Consider the following 13,887-nt stretch of genomic DNA (forward strand, 5'->3'; position numbering starts at 1 on the left):
GACCCCTGAGGAACACTAGTCACAGGCAGCCAACCAGAAAAGGCCCCTTTTATTTCCACTAGCTGCCTCCTGCCTGTTAGCCATTCCACTATCCGTGTCAGTATCTTTCCTGCAACACCATTGAATTTTATCTTGTTAAGCAACTTTTTGTGTTGCACCTTATCAAATGCCTTCTGAAAATTCAAGTAAATGAAATCCACAGCCTCTCCTTTGCCCGCCCTGCTTGTAACTTCCTTGAAGAAGTCCCAACAGATTTGTCAGGCAAGATTTCCCTTTACAGAAACCATGCTGACTTTGACTTATTATGTCGTTAGTCTTCAAGTACCTCGAAACTTCATCCTTAATAATATCAGCCATGATGGAATTGCAGAGAAATCTTGCTGGGCTGAATGGCCTATTTCTGTTCCTTTGTCTTATGATCTTAACAGCAGTCGGTTTAAGTCTTCACAATGGTAGGTTAAGGTGTTTAAGTTGGGTGTGTGTGTGTGTGTGTGTGTGTGTTATTAAGGCAAGTTCTGGTTAAAGTTTATTGTTTTGGCAATATGCATATCCTGGTTGAATGAGTGAGGCCTCTGTCAGTCAGGGTCAACCATGAACGTTGCCTCTTAGCTGTCTAGGTATGCAAGCCTGGGCAGTATGATATGGGAGTAAGCTGTTGCCATTGTAGCAAGCTCCCCGTCTCCATGCGTCGGATGAACCCAAAGGAACAGCAGAAACCGATACTGTCTGGATCCAGCAGCGTTGCAGGAGTTGTCAGTCAGCGTTGGTCTCAGCGTAGGGCTGCCTTAGGAACTCCAGCTCTGTATTTTACTCCCGAAGCCTTCCCCATGGGCTGGGAATAGCCACAAGGCAGCGGAGGTTTGAGATCAGAGTTTTCCTTCTTCTAGATGAGCTGTCAACCACAGCTGATGAGTCCCATCTGACTGAAACCCTGGGTATAATAGCTATGAAAATTAGCTTTTTGCAGAAGCAATACATTACATGATGACAAACATAAAGAACAAAACTTAAAATAAAACTTAAACTTTAAATAAGATAAATTATTTTCACAACAGAATAAACAAAAATAAACCTAACAATGTGTGAAATGCTACAAGCAATAGTTAGATCCTACTCAAATTGTTTACCAGCAATATTAACTGCTTATACTTAATAGGATACAGGTTTTCTTTATTCACAAAATGCATCTCCTAGAAATGAGTGTAACTTCCTTTATGAGGTATAGTTACACTTCACATTGACCTGATATATCATTTGAAAATCATCAAGGAAATGTGCGTGATCTTAATATAATATAATAGTTGTCCATTATATCTGACAATGACAGAAACCTGTTCGGGAGAGTTTTTAAAGTGAAAAAGGCATTGCACTGGCGCAGTTCCACCCTCTCGACCTTGGAAGTCCATGTCCAGTGGTATGTGTAGTTGTCACAAACTGATTGTAGTGGATAACCATGATTTCTTCTGTGCCTTGTCATGCCCTTTGCTCTCCACAAAGCATTGCAGAACCAGCTTCCAGGTCATTGGATCTCACTGTTGATCTTAAACACCCAGTCTGCTGGAGGTGACTTCACATGCTAGAACAGGTATGTCTCTATCTCACTAGGGTATGAGACCAACCGGCTACCCTCACCTGGTTTAGCCCGTCTGTCAAAGCAGTGTACCACGGTGTGGCCACTGTTGTATGCAAGCGTTTCCATGAAGCCACAGGTGAGAGTTGAGTGTCCAGTGGGAACCAAAGGTGAGTGAGCTTCCCCCAGATTGGACACAACAAGTCCTTCTCCATAGGTGTTACTCCTCCCTGGACAACCCATACACCCCAAATATATGATAAGATGCAAATTAATCAATCATGTGGAGAAGGGGCTGGGGAGTTTAAATATACTGAATTTCAACTCTTGAGATTACATGCATTTCTTACTCACCCAACATTCTCCCAGTCATGCCAAAGCCTGCTCCCAGTTGTTTATATCAGCATAATTTCTTTCTATGTTTGAAAAGCCAGTTGTGGTGTCTAAATGATGATTTGATAAACTACACTGCTTGTTCCTTTTACTTTCCAGCTGTTATGGCAACAACATGGGACCTATATGATAGCGTTAAAGAAAGAGAACCACATGAAGACTCTTCCTTCAGTAAAGTGAAACTGAAAAAGAATTTGTCAAAACCACAGATTAATTTAGACAAAACAGTCACTCGAACTTTATCAGCTCTAAGTACTTTAAGATTAGGTAAGTATGCAGTTATTAAACTGCCTACTGAATAGAGATAATTTCAACTGGTATTCCTCAGTAAAGTTTCCTGGATTTACACACTAGGTCATTATGATTTCCTACCTTCTTGTTTGTTTACTTGGTTAATACAATGTAGAAGGATGCAGTTTGGTCTGTAGGTCTCCTGCTGGCTTCATGTACAAGAATTCTATTAGTCACGTTTCTGCTCTCCTTATTCTACTGTAGCCTTTCTACTTTTTTCCCCACAATGTCCAATATTACCTCACTAAATTATTATGCCATTTACCTCTGTTTAAGCTTCATCTGCAGTAGCCAATTAAAGTTGTTGGATGAAACTGAAGCATCCAGAAGATACCCATGTTATCACTGGGGAGAATGTGCAAACTCATATTGTACTGGAAAGTGACCACTTTAAAAAATTATACTAATTGGCATTTGTTCATTTTCATTTTCTGTACTGTTTGAACTTGGCTGATGGTACATGTGTCTACTGAATAGAGAACTCCATTGAAGTTTTCTTGCCACTTGGAAAATCTGAAGAGTCCATTCTGGGCAGTTTAAAAAGAAGCCGGCTTTAGACTTGTTGATGTCATTTGATGGTCGCTCTACTGCTGAAGCGATTAGGATTTTAACATGAGATTTTGCATTAGTGTAATATTTGTTTCTTGCCTTCTGGCATGATTTTCAGCTTCACTGATCAGAATTTGACTGTCTTAATTTACTCAGAATAGTAACCAATTCCCCTGAAACTGCACTATTTAAAGGGCCAGTCACACTCAAACAACTTTTCTGTCAGGATATTCCATAGCACTCCTTGATTTCAATGATAAGTCAAAACATTAATCACATAATTATGATTTGATCTTTTCTTGCATCTTAACTGTTTTTCTGCAATCAAAACCTATTTCCAATGGGTATTTGTCCAGTGGATGGCATGACATAGGGATAACTTGCAGTTAAGGAGACCACTTTAAAGAAGGCATTGTAGGGTTCATCACTCCTAATCTAATCTATCATTGTTCCTAAATGTAGTTATTTAGGGCCAATGTCTATGCAGGATAAGCTTTACCAATGTGATCCTCATGACAATCTGTGACTTTTTGCAATTTCAAGTAAAAGCTCACATATGTGGATTTTCTCACAGTTAAAATCCAGGCCAGATCCCAGCCTTGGAATCATTCCAGGCCACTGCTGCTGATCTATGCCTCTTCTCTGTTTGAGGTCACTGTTTCATCACGGAAGGACTCCCAAGCTGTAAACTCAGGAAGGGAAGACTTCACCTACTTTCTCTGTAACTCAGTGGATGAGACAGATCAGACATAAGGATTCCTTAGCATATACAGAGGGTTTCAGGCACTGATTATGCTTATGTAGGAAATTCACTTCTAATGGTGAAGTTCCAAGTAATTTCCTGTCTGGAATACCTAGCTGTTGACTTGCACTACCTCCAATAAAAGCACTAGGTGGAACTTTGGTAAAGGGCATCATTGTGCAGCTCTGTGCATTCGTAATACTCTGTTAGAGCAGGAATAGGAGTTAGAATTAAAATGTTGTGCCACCAGGGAGTTCCACTTTTGGTATATGGAATGGAGTTGCTTGATGAAGCAGTCCCCCATTTTACAACAGCTGTCACCAATGTAGAGGAGGTCACAATGGGAGCACTGGATACAGTAGATGACCCCGGCTCCCTTTAATTTCACTTTATTTTTGTAAGTCATAAATTTCATGATACAGTATGACAAAAAGATCATTGTAATAATCTAGAAACTGCTCTTAAGTGTCTTGTTTCCCATTTGTCTCTTATTTTATTAACCTTTGCTGGTTTTATTATAGAAAGCAGTGGATAATAATGTTTTTAAATGTTATGGACGACTTGACAAAGTTAAGAAAGTGTGTGCATTTCTTGAGGCTTTGTGACTTGATGACTGAACCAAGCTGGCTACTAAACTTTGCAGTAAATCAAAATTAACATTTTGACATCTAGAGTATCTGCTGTGCTTACAGAAAGCAGATCCACTTCATCTGGGGACTCAGAAAGTTTTGTCACAGTCCAAGCCGTGGAAGAAACAGAGCAGGACCTGGAAGAAATTTTTAAGAACGAGAAATTGAAACAAGATTTATTTATTATGGAGCGTGTCATTATGGAGAATATTTTCCAACCTAAGCTTGCTGCTTATCGACAGCTACCTATAATACCTGGTAAAATTTAACATTTAAGAAGCATTATATCTTACAACTTTGTAAACAGAAAAAGTGCCTCACATCCATTCTCCCAGTGTCTTGTTCATGTAATCCAAAATTTTTAGATTATGAGGACACGCAGTCCTCTTTTACTGTCATTAAGTAATGCATGCATTAAGAAATGATACAATATTCCTCCAGTGTGATATCACAGAAACACAGGACAGACCAAGACTGAAAAACTAACAAAAACCACATAATTATAACATATAGTTACAACAGTGCAACAACACCATAACTTGATGAAGAACAGGCCATGGTCACAGTAAAAAAGTTCAGTCTCTCGAAAGTCCCACATCTCATGCAGACGGGAGAAAGAAGAAAACTCTCCCTGCCATGCCTGACCACAGTCCGACTCTGAGTCGTCCGAAAACTTCGAGCTCTGATCAGCCCTCCAACACCGAGTACCGAGCGCCATCTCTACCGAGCAGTTCGACCTCAGCCTTGGTTGCCAGCAGCAGGCAAAGCCGGGGATTTTGGGGCCTTCCCTCCTGAGATTCTCCATCGCACAGTAGCAATGGCAGCGAACTGGGCATTTGAGAAATTTCCAGATGTTCCTCTGTGCCTTCTCACGTCTGTCTCCATCAGATCAGAATTGTGCACAGTACCCTATTTAACAAATACGATATCATTTCACCGGAGAGCTGCGCGCGCTGCGTCGCACTGCCATCTTCTCCTCCCGCCTGCTGCTTTCGCTGTTTTATGTTTGAAGTATGTATTCTTTCTTTTAAAAGATGCTTAGATCTTGGCCTTAAGTATTCCCAGTGACAATATCTTAGTTTTTGCATCGACTGTTTTCTCCAGTCTCTTGGTTACAATTTAAAATTGACCCTTCATCATTGAGTCAGAAACAGTTGTATCCTCGATATATTTGTTGTAAAAACAGCATCCATAGATTCATTTTATAATGAATCTAGATGAAGAATAATCATTGACACCTTTTTAAAAATGTAGCTTGTACCTTCTCACCAAATGACAGGATGTGCACTTGCAAAATACATAAAACAACTTGCAATTATACAGAATCTTTAATGCAGCAAAACAAAATTTGATGCCAAGTCTCACATTAGGGTATCTTCTCTATACCCTGCCGAACAAACTTTAAGTCACGGTTCAACATTATCCCCTAAGCATATCAGGTAGCAAGTACTAAGCAGATCTCTTAATAATGTATCTGGAGGTTCTGTCTTCAGCAGTACCTTGATAGCTTATGTTTTCAGAGGGGATATTTCAGTGCTTCTCAGAGACATTTAAAAACACTGAGAGACATGATTTAAGTACATAGAAAGAAAAATTAATTTAAAATCACTTTAAACTACTGTTAAATGATTGAAATATAAATATATCACAAAATAAAGTTTGAAACAAGCTTAGCTAAACTTACAACTTAATTAAAGGTTGCTGATTTCATTCAAATGAATTATGCTGCACATAGTTGAAATAAAGTTAAGAGGGCAGCAAAGAAGTGTATCCAACCACTTGGCTCAGGTGATTACCAAATTCCTGCAAATTTAATAATACACCCAAGAACAGAGGAGTTGTGCCTGCATCTGCAGAACCATAGCTAATCATCAGTTTGATCAGGCTCAATTAAATACAGAGATTCCTTTCAATGAAGCACCTTAAATCAGATTAATATTTTAGGTGCGATCCCTCAGAGCTTCTTTGATGAAGGCTTCCAAGATATCAAGTGATCTTTAGTACATATTTCCAAAACTTTTCAACAGTTAGGTGACTGATATTTACATATTTTTCTTTTTATTTCCTCATTAGGTAATGTCTTCTATGTCTTAATATTTAATCCTTGATATTACCTAGATCCAGATGCAACACCTAATGCTGAAGAAGAGGTGGTAGACACCATAACGATGTTGGATATGACGAGTCCAAGATTGCAGCCACTCTGGGCCTTTACATGTAGGCTCACCAAGGGACATAATGTTAGCTGCATGGTCTGGAACAAACACAATTTGGTGAGGAATCTTATGGGGATGCCAAAATATGTTATTCCTAACCATCAGAGTAACAGTGTACAATTAAAGGCATAACTTTTTTAATGTGGCGACTTTGAAATTTAATCCTGCTTGAAATTGTGATTATTAACATGGGCTGTATGAAACTGGTGCTGGCAGCTGAATATAGTATGGCAATCATTCTGCTAACATTACTCAGACTGCATATCGACAATGTACCATTTGGGATTCAGTGGGAAATTAGCTGATGTAGGAAACCAATGCTACTTAAAGGCAGCTTGCATCATTTAAAATTAGGGATGAAAATTATTGTTTAGATGGAAATGGCTGCAAGCCCATTTTTAGGAAGGGCTTCCACATTTTTTTTAACTTTGGCTTGAAGGCCACAATTAGATGGTAGAGAAGAGAGATCATGTTCCTTGGGATGAAACAGATCTGTAGTGTTTGTGGCAGATTAGTTCCATAAAAAGATTTTAAATAAGGACCTTTATTTAACAATTAAAAATTAGCTACTTGAATCATTCCAGTGTGTGTCCAGACATCTACAAAACTGCCTAATTAAACATGGTGAATGATAGCAGTTAGACACAAATTAACCAAACATCATCAACTGACATGGTCCCAGGACAAAATATCCTGAATCCTGGGATGTTAAAGAGAAAATGACTGAGGAGAAAGTAGTTGATTTATTTATGATTTTCCAAACTACCCCAAATTCTGAAATGAAAATCCTCAAATGTAACATCTCTGTTCAAAAAAAGGAGAGAGCTAGCGAAACACAAGGAGTGATTCTTGTAACAATAACATAGGTCAATTTAAAATCTCTTATTGTAAAAGTATTGTAATTTTTTACTAAGGAAGTAGTACAGGATATTTAGAAAAGCATAATCAAATGAAGGTACTGGGTTAGAGTTCAGGTTGTTGATAATATATTGGTACATGCAGAGGACAGGCTAATTAACAGAAAATAGGAAGTATGGATAAACAAGTTATTTTTAGGTTGACAAGCTGTAAGCATTGGGTTACCATGGGATCATTGTTGGCACCTCAGCTGTTTGTAACATCCATGTGCCTATCTAATACTTTCTTTAATGGCCCTAATGTATCTGCCTCTTCTACCATCCCTGGCAGGGCATTCCACACACTCGCCATTTTCTGTGTAAAAAAAAAAAACAAACAAACAAAAAAAACTTACCTCTTATTTTTCCCCCATGTTTTCCACCAATCACCTTAAAATGATGCCCCCTCATATTAGCCATCTCTGTCCTGTGCAAGCGTATCTGGCTATCCACCCTATGCCTCTTATCATTTTGTACACCTCTATTAAATAACCTCTCATCCTCTGCTCCAAAGAAACAAACCCTAACTCACTCGATCTTTTATCATAAGACATGCCATCTAGTCCAGGCAGAATGACAGTAAATCTCTTCTGCGCCCTTCCTAAAGCTTCCACATCCTTCCTATGAGGCGAGGAGAACTGAACACACTATTCCAAGTGTGGTCAAACCGGAGTTTTGTAGAGTTGCAAATTCCCTCATAGTTCTGGAAATCAACCTGCTGACTAATGAAGGCCAACACATTCCTTCTTAACAACTCTATGAACTTGCACAGCAACTTTGAGGGATCTATGGACATGGACTCCCAAATCCTTTATTCTTCCACACCACACACACAAAATGTTGGAGGAACTCAGTAGGCCAGGCAGCATCTATGGAAAAGAGTAAACAGTTGTTTCGGCCTGAGACTCTTCATCAGGACTGGAGAAAAAAAAGATAAGAAGTCAGAGTAAAAAGGTGGGCAGAGAGGGGAGAAAGAAATACCAGGTGATAGTAGGTGATAGGTGCAACTGGGAGAGGGAAAGAGGTGAAGTAAAGAGCTGGGAAGTCAATTGGTGAAAGAGATGAAGAGCTGATGAAGAATCTTGGCCTAAGGCATCAACTGTTTACTCTTTTTCATAGATGTTGCCTGGCCTGCTGAGTTCCTCCAGCATTTTTGTGTGTATTGCTTGGATTTCCAGAATCTGCACGTTTTCTCTTATTTGTGATTCCTCCACACTGCTAAGAAATCTTGCCATTAACCTCGTATTCTACCTTCAAATTTGACTTTCCAAAGTGAATCATTTCACACTTTTCTGTGTTGAATTCCATCTGCCACTTTTCAGGCATCCCTGCATCCTGTCAGTATCCCATTGTAACCTACGATAACCTTCTACACTATCAACAACTCCATCAACTTTCATGTCATCTGCAACCTTACTAACACCACTGATCACCCACCTGATCACTCCATCTTTAACTATCCTCTGCCTTCTGTAGGCAAGCTAAGTTACTAAAAATTGCTGAGAAAGCAAGATGTTAAGAGGGCACTAACCTTATGCAGATGTATATGAATTTGGTGGGTGGGCAAGAATCTAGCAGATGGTTATGTGAGGTTATCCACTTTGGTAGAAGAATGAGAATGCAGAATTCTGTTTAAATGGAAAAAGTCTTCAGAGTTTGCTTAACAGATGAGTGCAGGGGTACTCAAATGCTAAATACAAAATTAACATGTAGATAAATCAGGTAATCATAAGGCATATATTGCAAAGAAGAAGAATACAAAAGTAGAAAGTCTTGCTACAATTCTAGACAGTCATGCAGTTTTAGTTTCCTTTAGAACATTCACAAAGTTGTTTTCTGGTGTGATGGTGTTGACTTAGGTGGTGAAGTTCAGCCTCCGCTTGTTTGATTTTAGAATAATGAAAATTGATATTATTGAACCATTTAAGGTTCTATGGGAGCTGAAGTTTACTTGCTTTAGCACTGAACTGACTACAGCTGTGGCCTGCAACCATCAGCACTCACCTCAGTACTGAACTGGCTCTGCAGCTAATAGGCTCCTGGACTGGCTTCACTTGCCTCAGCACTGAACTGGTTCCGTGGCTGTGGACTCTCTTTTGGGGACTCTGCTGTTCATGTTCTTGATGTTACTTGTTTACTTTTTTCAATTACTTGCACAATTTCTTCTTTTTCACAATTTGGGGGTTTGACGGTCTTTGTTGTGTGGATTTTTAATGGGTTTTAATGTGTTTCTTTGTTTTATGACTGTCTGCAAGAAGACAAATCTTAAAGTTGCGTGTAGTGTAGTGTACATACTCTGATAATAAATGTACTTTTGCCAGGACAGATGCTGGGTGGATGCTTTCCTTCATAAAAGAATCCAGAATTGGGTGGCATTGTTTCAGAGTAAGGAATCTCCCACTTAAGATAGAAAGGAGGAGGATTTTTTGAGCAAATAAATGTTGGTAATTCTCTATCCCAAGGCACAGTGAAGGCTCAGTTATTAAACATATTCAAAGCTGAAGCAGATCTTTGGATTATATGGCAAGGATTTTGAAGAAGGGTAAGAATGTGGAAATGAGGCCAGGATCATATCAACCTTAAACTTTGCTGACTGGCTAGATAGGCTTAAGAAGTCTTGTAGACTGATACTTATGTTCTTCTATTCCATATTAGACTCTTAAGCATGTATCATATGCCTACTAAATAGTGTGGTGCAATCAATTTTCCAGGTTTTTGTAGTTCATCCATTCATAATAGTCCACTGTGTTATCATCTACTTATTCCATACTAAACTGCTGGATCTAAGGATGAAAAGTTAATTAATATGGATAAAAGCAAAGTTTGGAATGAATGCCAGAATAGTTTTTTCAAAATAGTAGGCAGTGTATCAAACTGATCTCAAAATGAAATTTAAAAAAATACCTCATAGCTATTTTGTGGATGTTGCACATATACCTTTGTATTGGATTTAAGTTTTAATGATGGGGAGTTTTTATTAAATGGATTCTCTGTTTGCAGAGAAGTTCCTAATAAGATGATATTTCATGATCAGTTGAGTAAAATGTTAAGAAATAATTACAATTGCTAGAATTCTGGAAAAAAACCCAGATTATAGTCTAGGATTATATTTTTATGTCTCATAAAAATTGTGTTTTGTTGACATTCAGGACCTACTAGCAGTAGGTTATGGAAGCTTTGGATATAAGGAACAAAATGGAGGATTGATTTGCTGCTGGTCACTGAAAAATCCAATGGTAAGTTGTAAGCTGTTGAAACATTCATAACTCATGCAATATTTTAATTGTGCCTCTGGTTTCCTCCAAATGATTTACAGTAGAGTTTTAACTTCTAGATCTTTTTCATCTCTTGGTTGAACACAAGAGACTGCAGATGTTAGAACTCAGATGCAAAACCCAAAAAGCTGGAGCATTTCAGCAGGAATTCAGCAGGTCAGGCAGAACTTATGGAGGGAAATGTACAGGTGACTGGCACAACCTCATCAACATCAGTGAGACCCAAATCAGATTCGGGGACCACCGTGGAGTGTCTTCAGCCAGGACCTCCCAGTGGCCAGCCATTCTAATTTTCTTCCCTATTCCCACACTAACGTGACAGTCCTGGCCTCTACCAATGTCAAGTTGAGGCTAGATGAAGATAGCAGGAACAGACTCTACCTTAGTAGTCTCCAACCTGATGGCATGAACACAGATTTCTTTAAATTCTGTTAACCACTCCCATCTATCCCAGTTTTTTTCCCCTTATTGCACCAACCCATCACTCCATCTGCTAATTAAATTTGCTAACGACACTATATTGATGGGCCTTATCTCAAACAATAATGGGGTGGCCTACAGAGAAGAAGTCATCTCTGACACAGTGGTGTCAAGAAAACAACCTGTCCCACAATGTCGCAAGAACAAAGGAGCTGGTTGTGTATTACAGGAGGAATGGAGACGGGCTAACCCCTATTGCCATCAATGGATCAGGGGTTGAGAGCGTGAACCGCTTCAAGTTCCTCGGCATCCACATCACCGAGGACTTCACATGGTCTGTACACACCAGCTGTGTGGTGGAAAAGGCACTACAGTGCTTCTTTCACCTCAGACAGTTGAGGAAGTTTGTTATGGGCCCCCAAATCCTAAGAACCTTCTACAGGGGAACAATTGAGAGCATCCTGACTGGCTGCATCACTGCCTGGTATGGGAACTGTACCTCCCTTAACTGCAGGACTCTGCAGAGAGTAGTGCGGACAGCCCAGCGCATCTGTAGTTGTGAACTTCCCATGATTCAGGACATTTACAAAGACAGGTGTGTAAAAAGGGCCCGTAGGATCACTGGGGACCCGAGCCATCCCAATCACAATCTACTCCAGCTGCTACCATCCGGGAAGTGGTACTGCAGCATAAAAGCCAGGACCAACAGGCTCCGGGACAGCTTCTTCCACCAGGCCATCAGACTGATGAACTCACGCTGACTTAAGTGTACTCTATATTACATTGGCTGTTCTATTTATTATAAATTATTGTAAATTGCTATGATTTCACATTGCACATTTAGATGGAGACATAACGTAAAGATTTTTACTCCTTGTGTATGTGAAGGATGTAAGAAATAAAGTCAATTCAATCTTATTTCCCTCCCCTACACTCTCAATTTGCTGATCATCCAGTCTTCACACTGGTTTCCCCCATCCCCCCACCTTACCTTCTCTGAGAGGTCCATTGTCCTCTTTATCAAATTCCATTTTTAGCCCTTTGTCATTTCCACTCATCACCTACTAGCTTCTTAGCACCACAGAAGTGTAGTGGTTAGCATTACATTATTATAGCTTGGAGTGTCGGAGTTCAATCCTGGCATCCTCTGTAAGGAGTTTGTAAATCCTCCCCACGTGTTCTGGTTTGTTCCCACAGTCCAAAGACTTACCGGTTAGTAGGTCAACTGGTTATTGTAAATTGATGTATGATTAGGCTAGGGTTAAATTGGCAGGTTGCTGGCGGCACAGCTTGAATGGCCAATGTGGCCTATTCCGTGCTGTATCTCTAAATACAAATAAAAATTCCCACTCCCATCCCCACCTGCCTACCACACATACCACCCATACCTGGATCCAGCTGTCACTCAGTAGGTTTTGCTCAGCCCCTTCCCACCTTCACCTTTTTTATACTGGCTGTATCCCCTCTTTCTTTCCAATCCAGATGAGTGGTCTTGGCCTGAAATAGCAACTGTCCATTTCCCTCTACAGTTTCCCTCCTGATTTGCTAAGTTCATCAAGCTTTCTGTGTGGTGCTCTACATCTTTTGGAGGTTTACTTTTTAATGCAGTTATAAATTATGTAAGAGCAAGGTTTAGCTATTGACAACCTTTATGTAATTTTAACAATGCTACCTTAGCAGCAAGAGTAGGTCAAATGCCCACTTGACCCTGTTTTAATGAGATCCTAGATATTCTGAACCTGGCTCCAAATATAGGTTCCTATACACCTCACTATAGGAAGGATGTGGAAGCATTGGAAAGGGTACAGAGGAGATTTACCAGGATGCTGCCTGGTTTAGAAAGTATGCATTATGATCAGAGATTAAGGGAGCTCGGGCTTTACTCTTTGGAGAGAAGGAGGATGAGAGGAGACATGATAGAGGTGTACAAGATAATAAGAGGAATAGATAGAGTGGATAGCCAGCGCCTCTTCCCCAGGGCACCACTGCTCAATACAAGAGGACATGGCTTTAAGGTACGAGGTGGGAAGTTCAAGGGGGATATTAGAGGAAGGTTTTTCACTCAGAGTGGTTGGTGCGTGGAATGCACTGCCTGAGTCAGTGGTGGAGGCAGATACACTAGTGAAGTTTAAGAGACTACTAGACAGGTATATGGAGGAATTTAAGGTGGGGGCTTATATGGGAGGCAGGGTTTGAGGGTCGGCACAACATTGTGGGCCGAAAGGCCTGTACTGTGCTGTACTATCCTTTGTTCTATATACTCCCCTGCCAGTTCCAATGAAAGTTGACTGAATCCCTGTAGATTAAATTATATCTTGGTCTTGAATGTATTCAATATTTCTTTCATCCTTCTGCATCTGCAGATTTTCTTGTCTTTCATCCTTCATTTCTGCTGGAGATTCATGATTCTTTAAGAGAAAAAATTCTTCTTTCTTTCCATCTTAGATTGGCACCCCTTTATTCTGAAACTGAATTCTCTATTTTAAACAACCTGTTTGATCCTGTTGCACCCTTTGGAATCATGTATATTTCAAAAATTTCTCATATCTCTAAACTCCACAGGCCAAACCTGTTGAATTTTGCCTTGTACATCAACCCCTTCATCTCAGGAATCAACATGTGGAGCCTTCTCTGAACTACCTCCAATGCAAATATATGCTTCCTCAAAAAAGAAACATATGTAAGACTCTTACGTAGTGTTTCCAGGTGTGGTCTAATCAGCATATTGTACAGTTGTAACCAAACTTCTACATTTATTCTTCAACCAACACACATCAAAGTTGCTTTGTCTGATTTGTTTCCCAATGAACAGGGATATTACATTAATGCTTTTTCAATGCACAGGGACTTTGCTTAAACCTAGAGAATTTTGAAAGATCATTGCTAATTTACCCACTATCCCTTCA

General features: G+C 39.7%; 1 protein-coding gene across 2 annotated transcripts in view; it reads left to right on the forward strand.

The window, feature by feature from the left end:
* dnai4 (dynein axonemal intermediate chain 4) overlaps positions 1-13,887 on the forward strand; it is a 99,218-nt gene that overhangs the window by 47,824 nt on the left and 37,507 nt on the right. For both annotated transcript variants that reach the window (XM_072274693.1, XM_072274694.1), the window contains 4 exons: positions 2,063-2,230; positions 4,238-4,432; positions 6,293-6,447; positions 10,436-10,522. In XM_072274693.1, coding sequence (XP_072130794.1) covers positions 2,063-2,230; positions 4,238-4,432; positions 6,293-6,447; positions 10,436-10,522 — 605 coding nt within the window. The remainder of the gene's footprint in view (positions 1-2,062; positions 2,231-4,237; positions 4,433-6,292; positions 6,448-10,435; positions 10,523-13,887) is intronic.

The sequence above is a fragment of the Mobula birostris genome, chromosome 12 (genome assembly GCF_030028105.1).
Source record: "Mobula birostris isolate sMobBir1 chromosome 12, sMobBir1.hap1, whole genome shotgun sequence".
Taxonomy (NCBI): Eukaryota; Metazoa; Chordata; class Chondrichthyes; order Myliobatiformes; family Myliobatidae; genus Mobula; species Mobula birostris.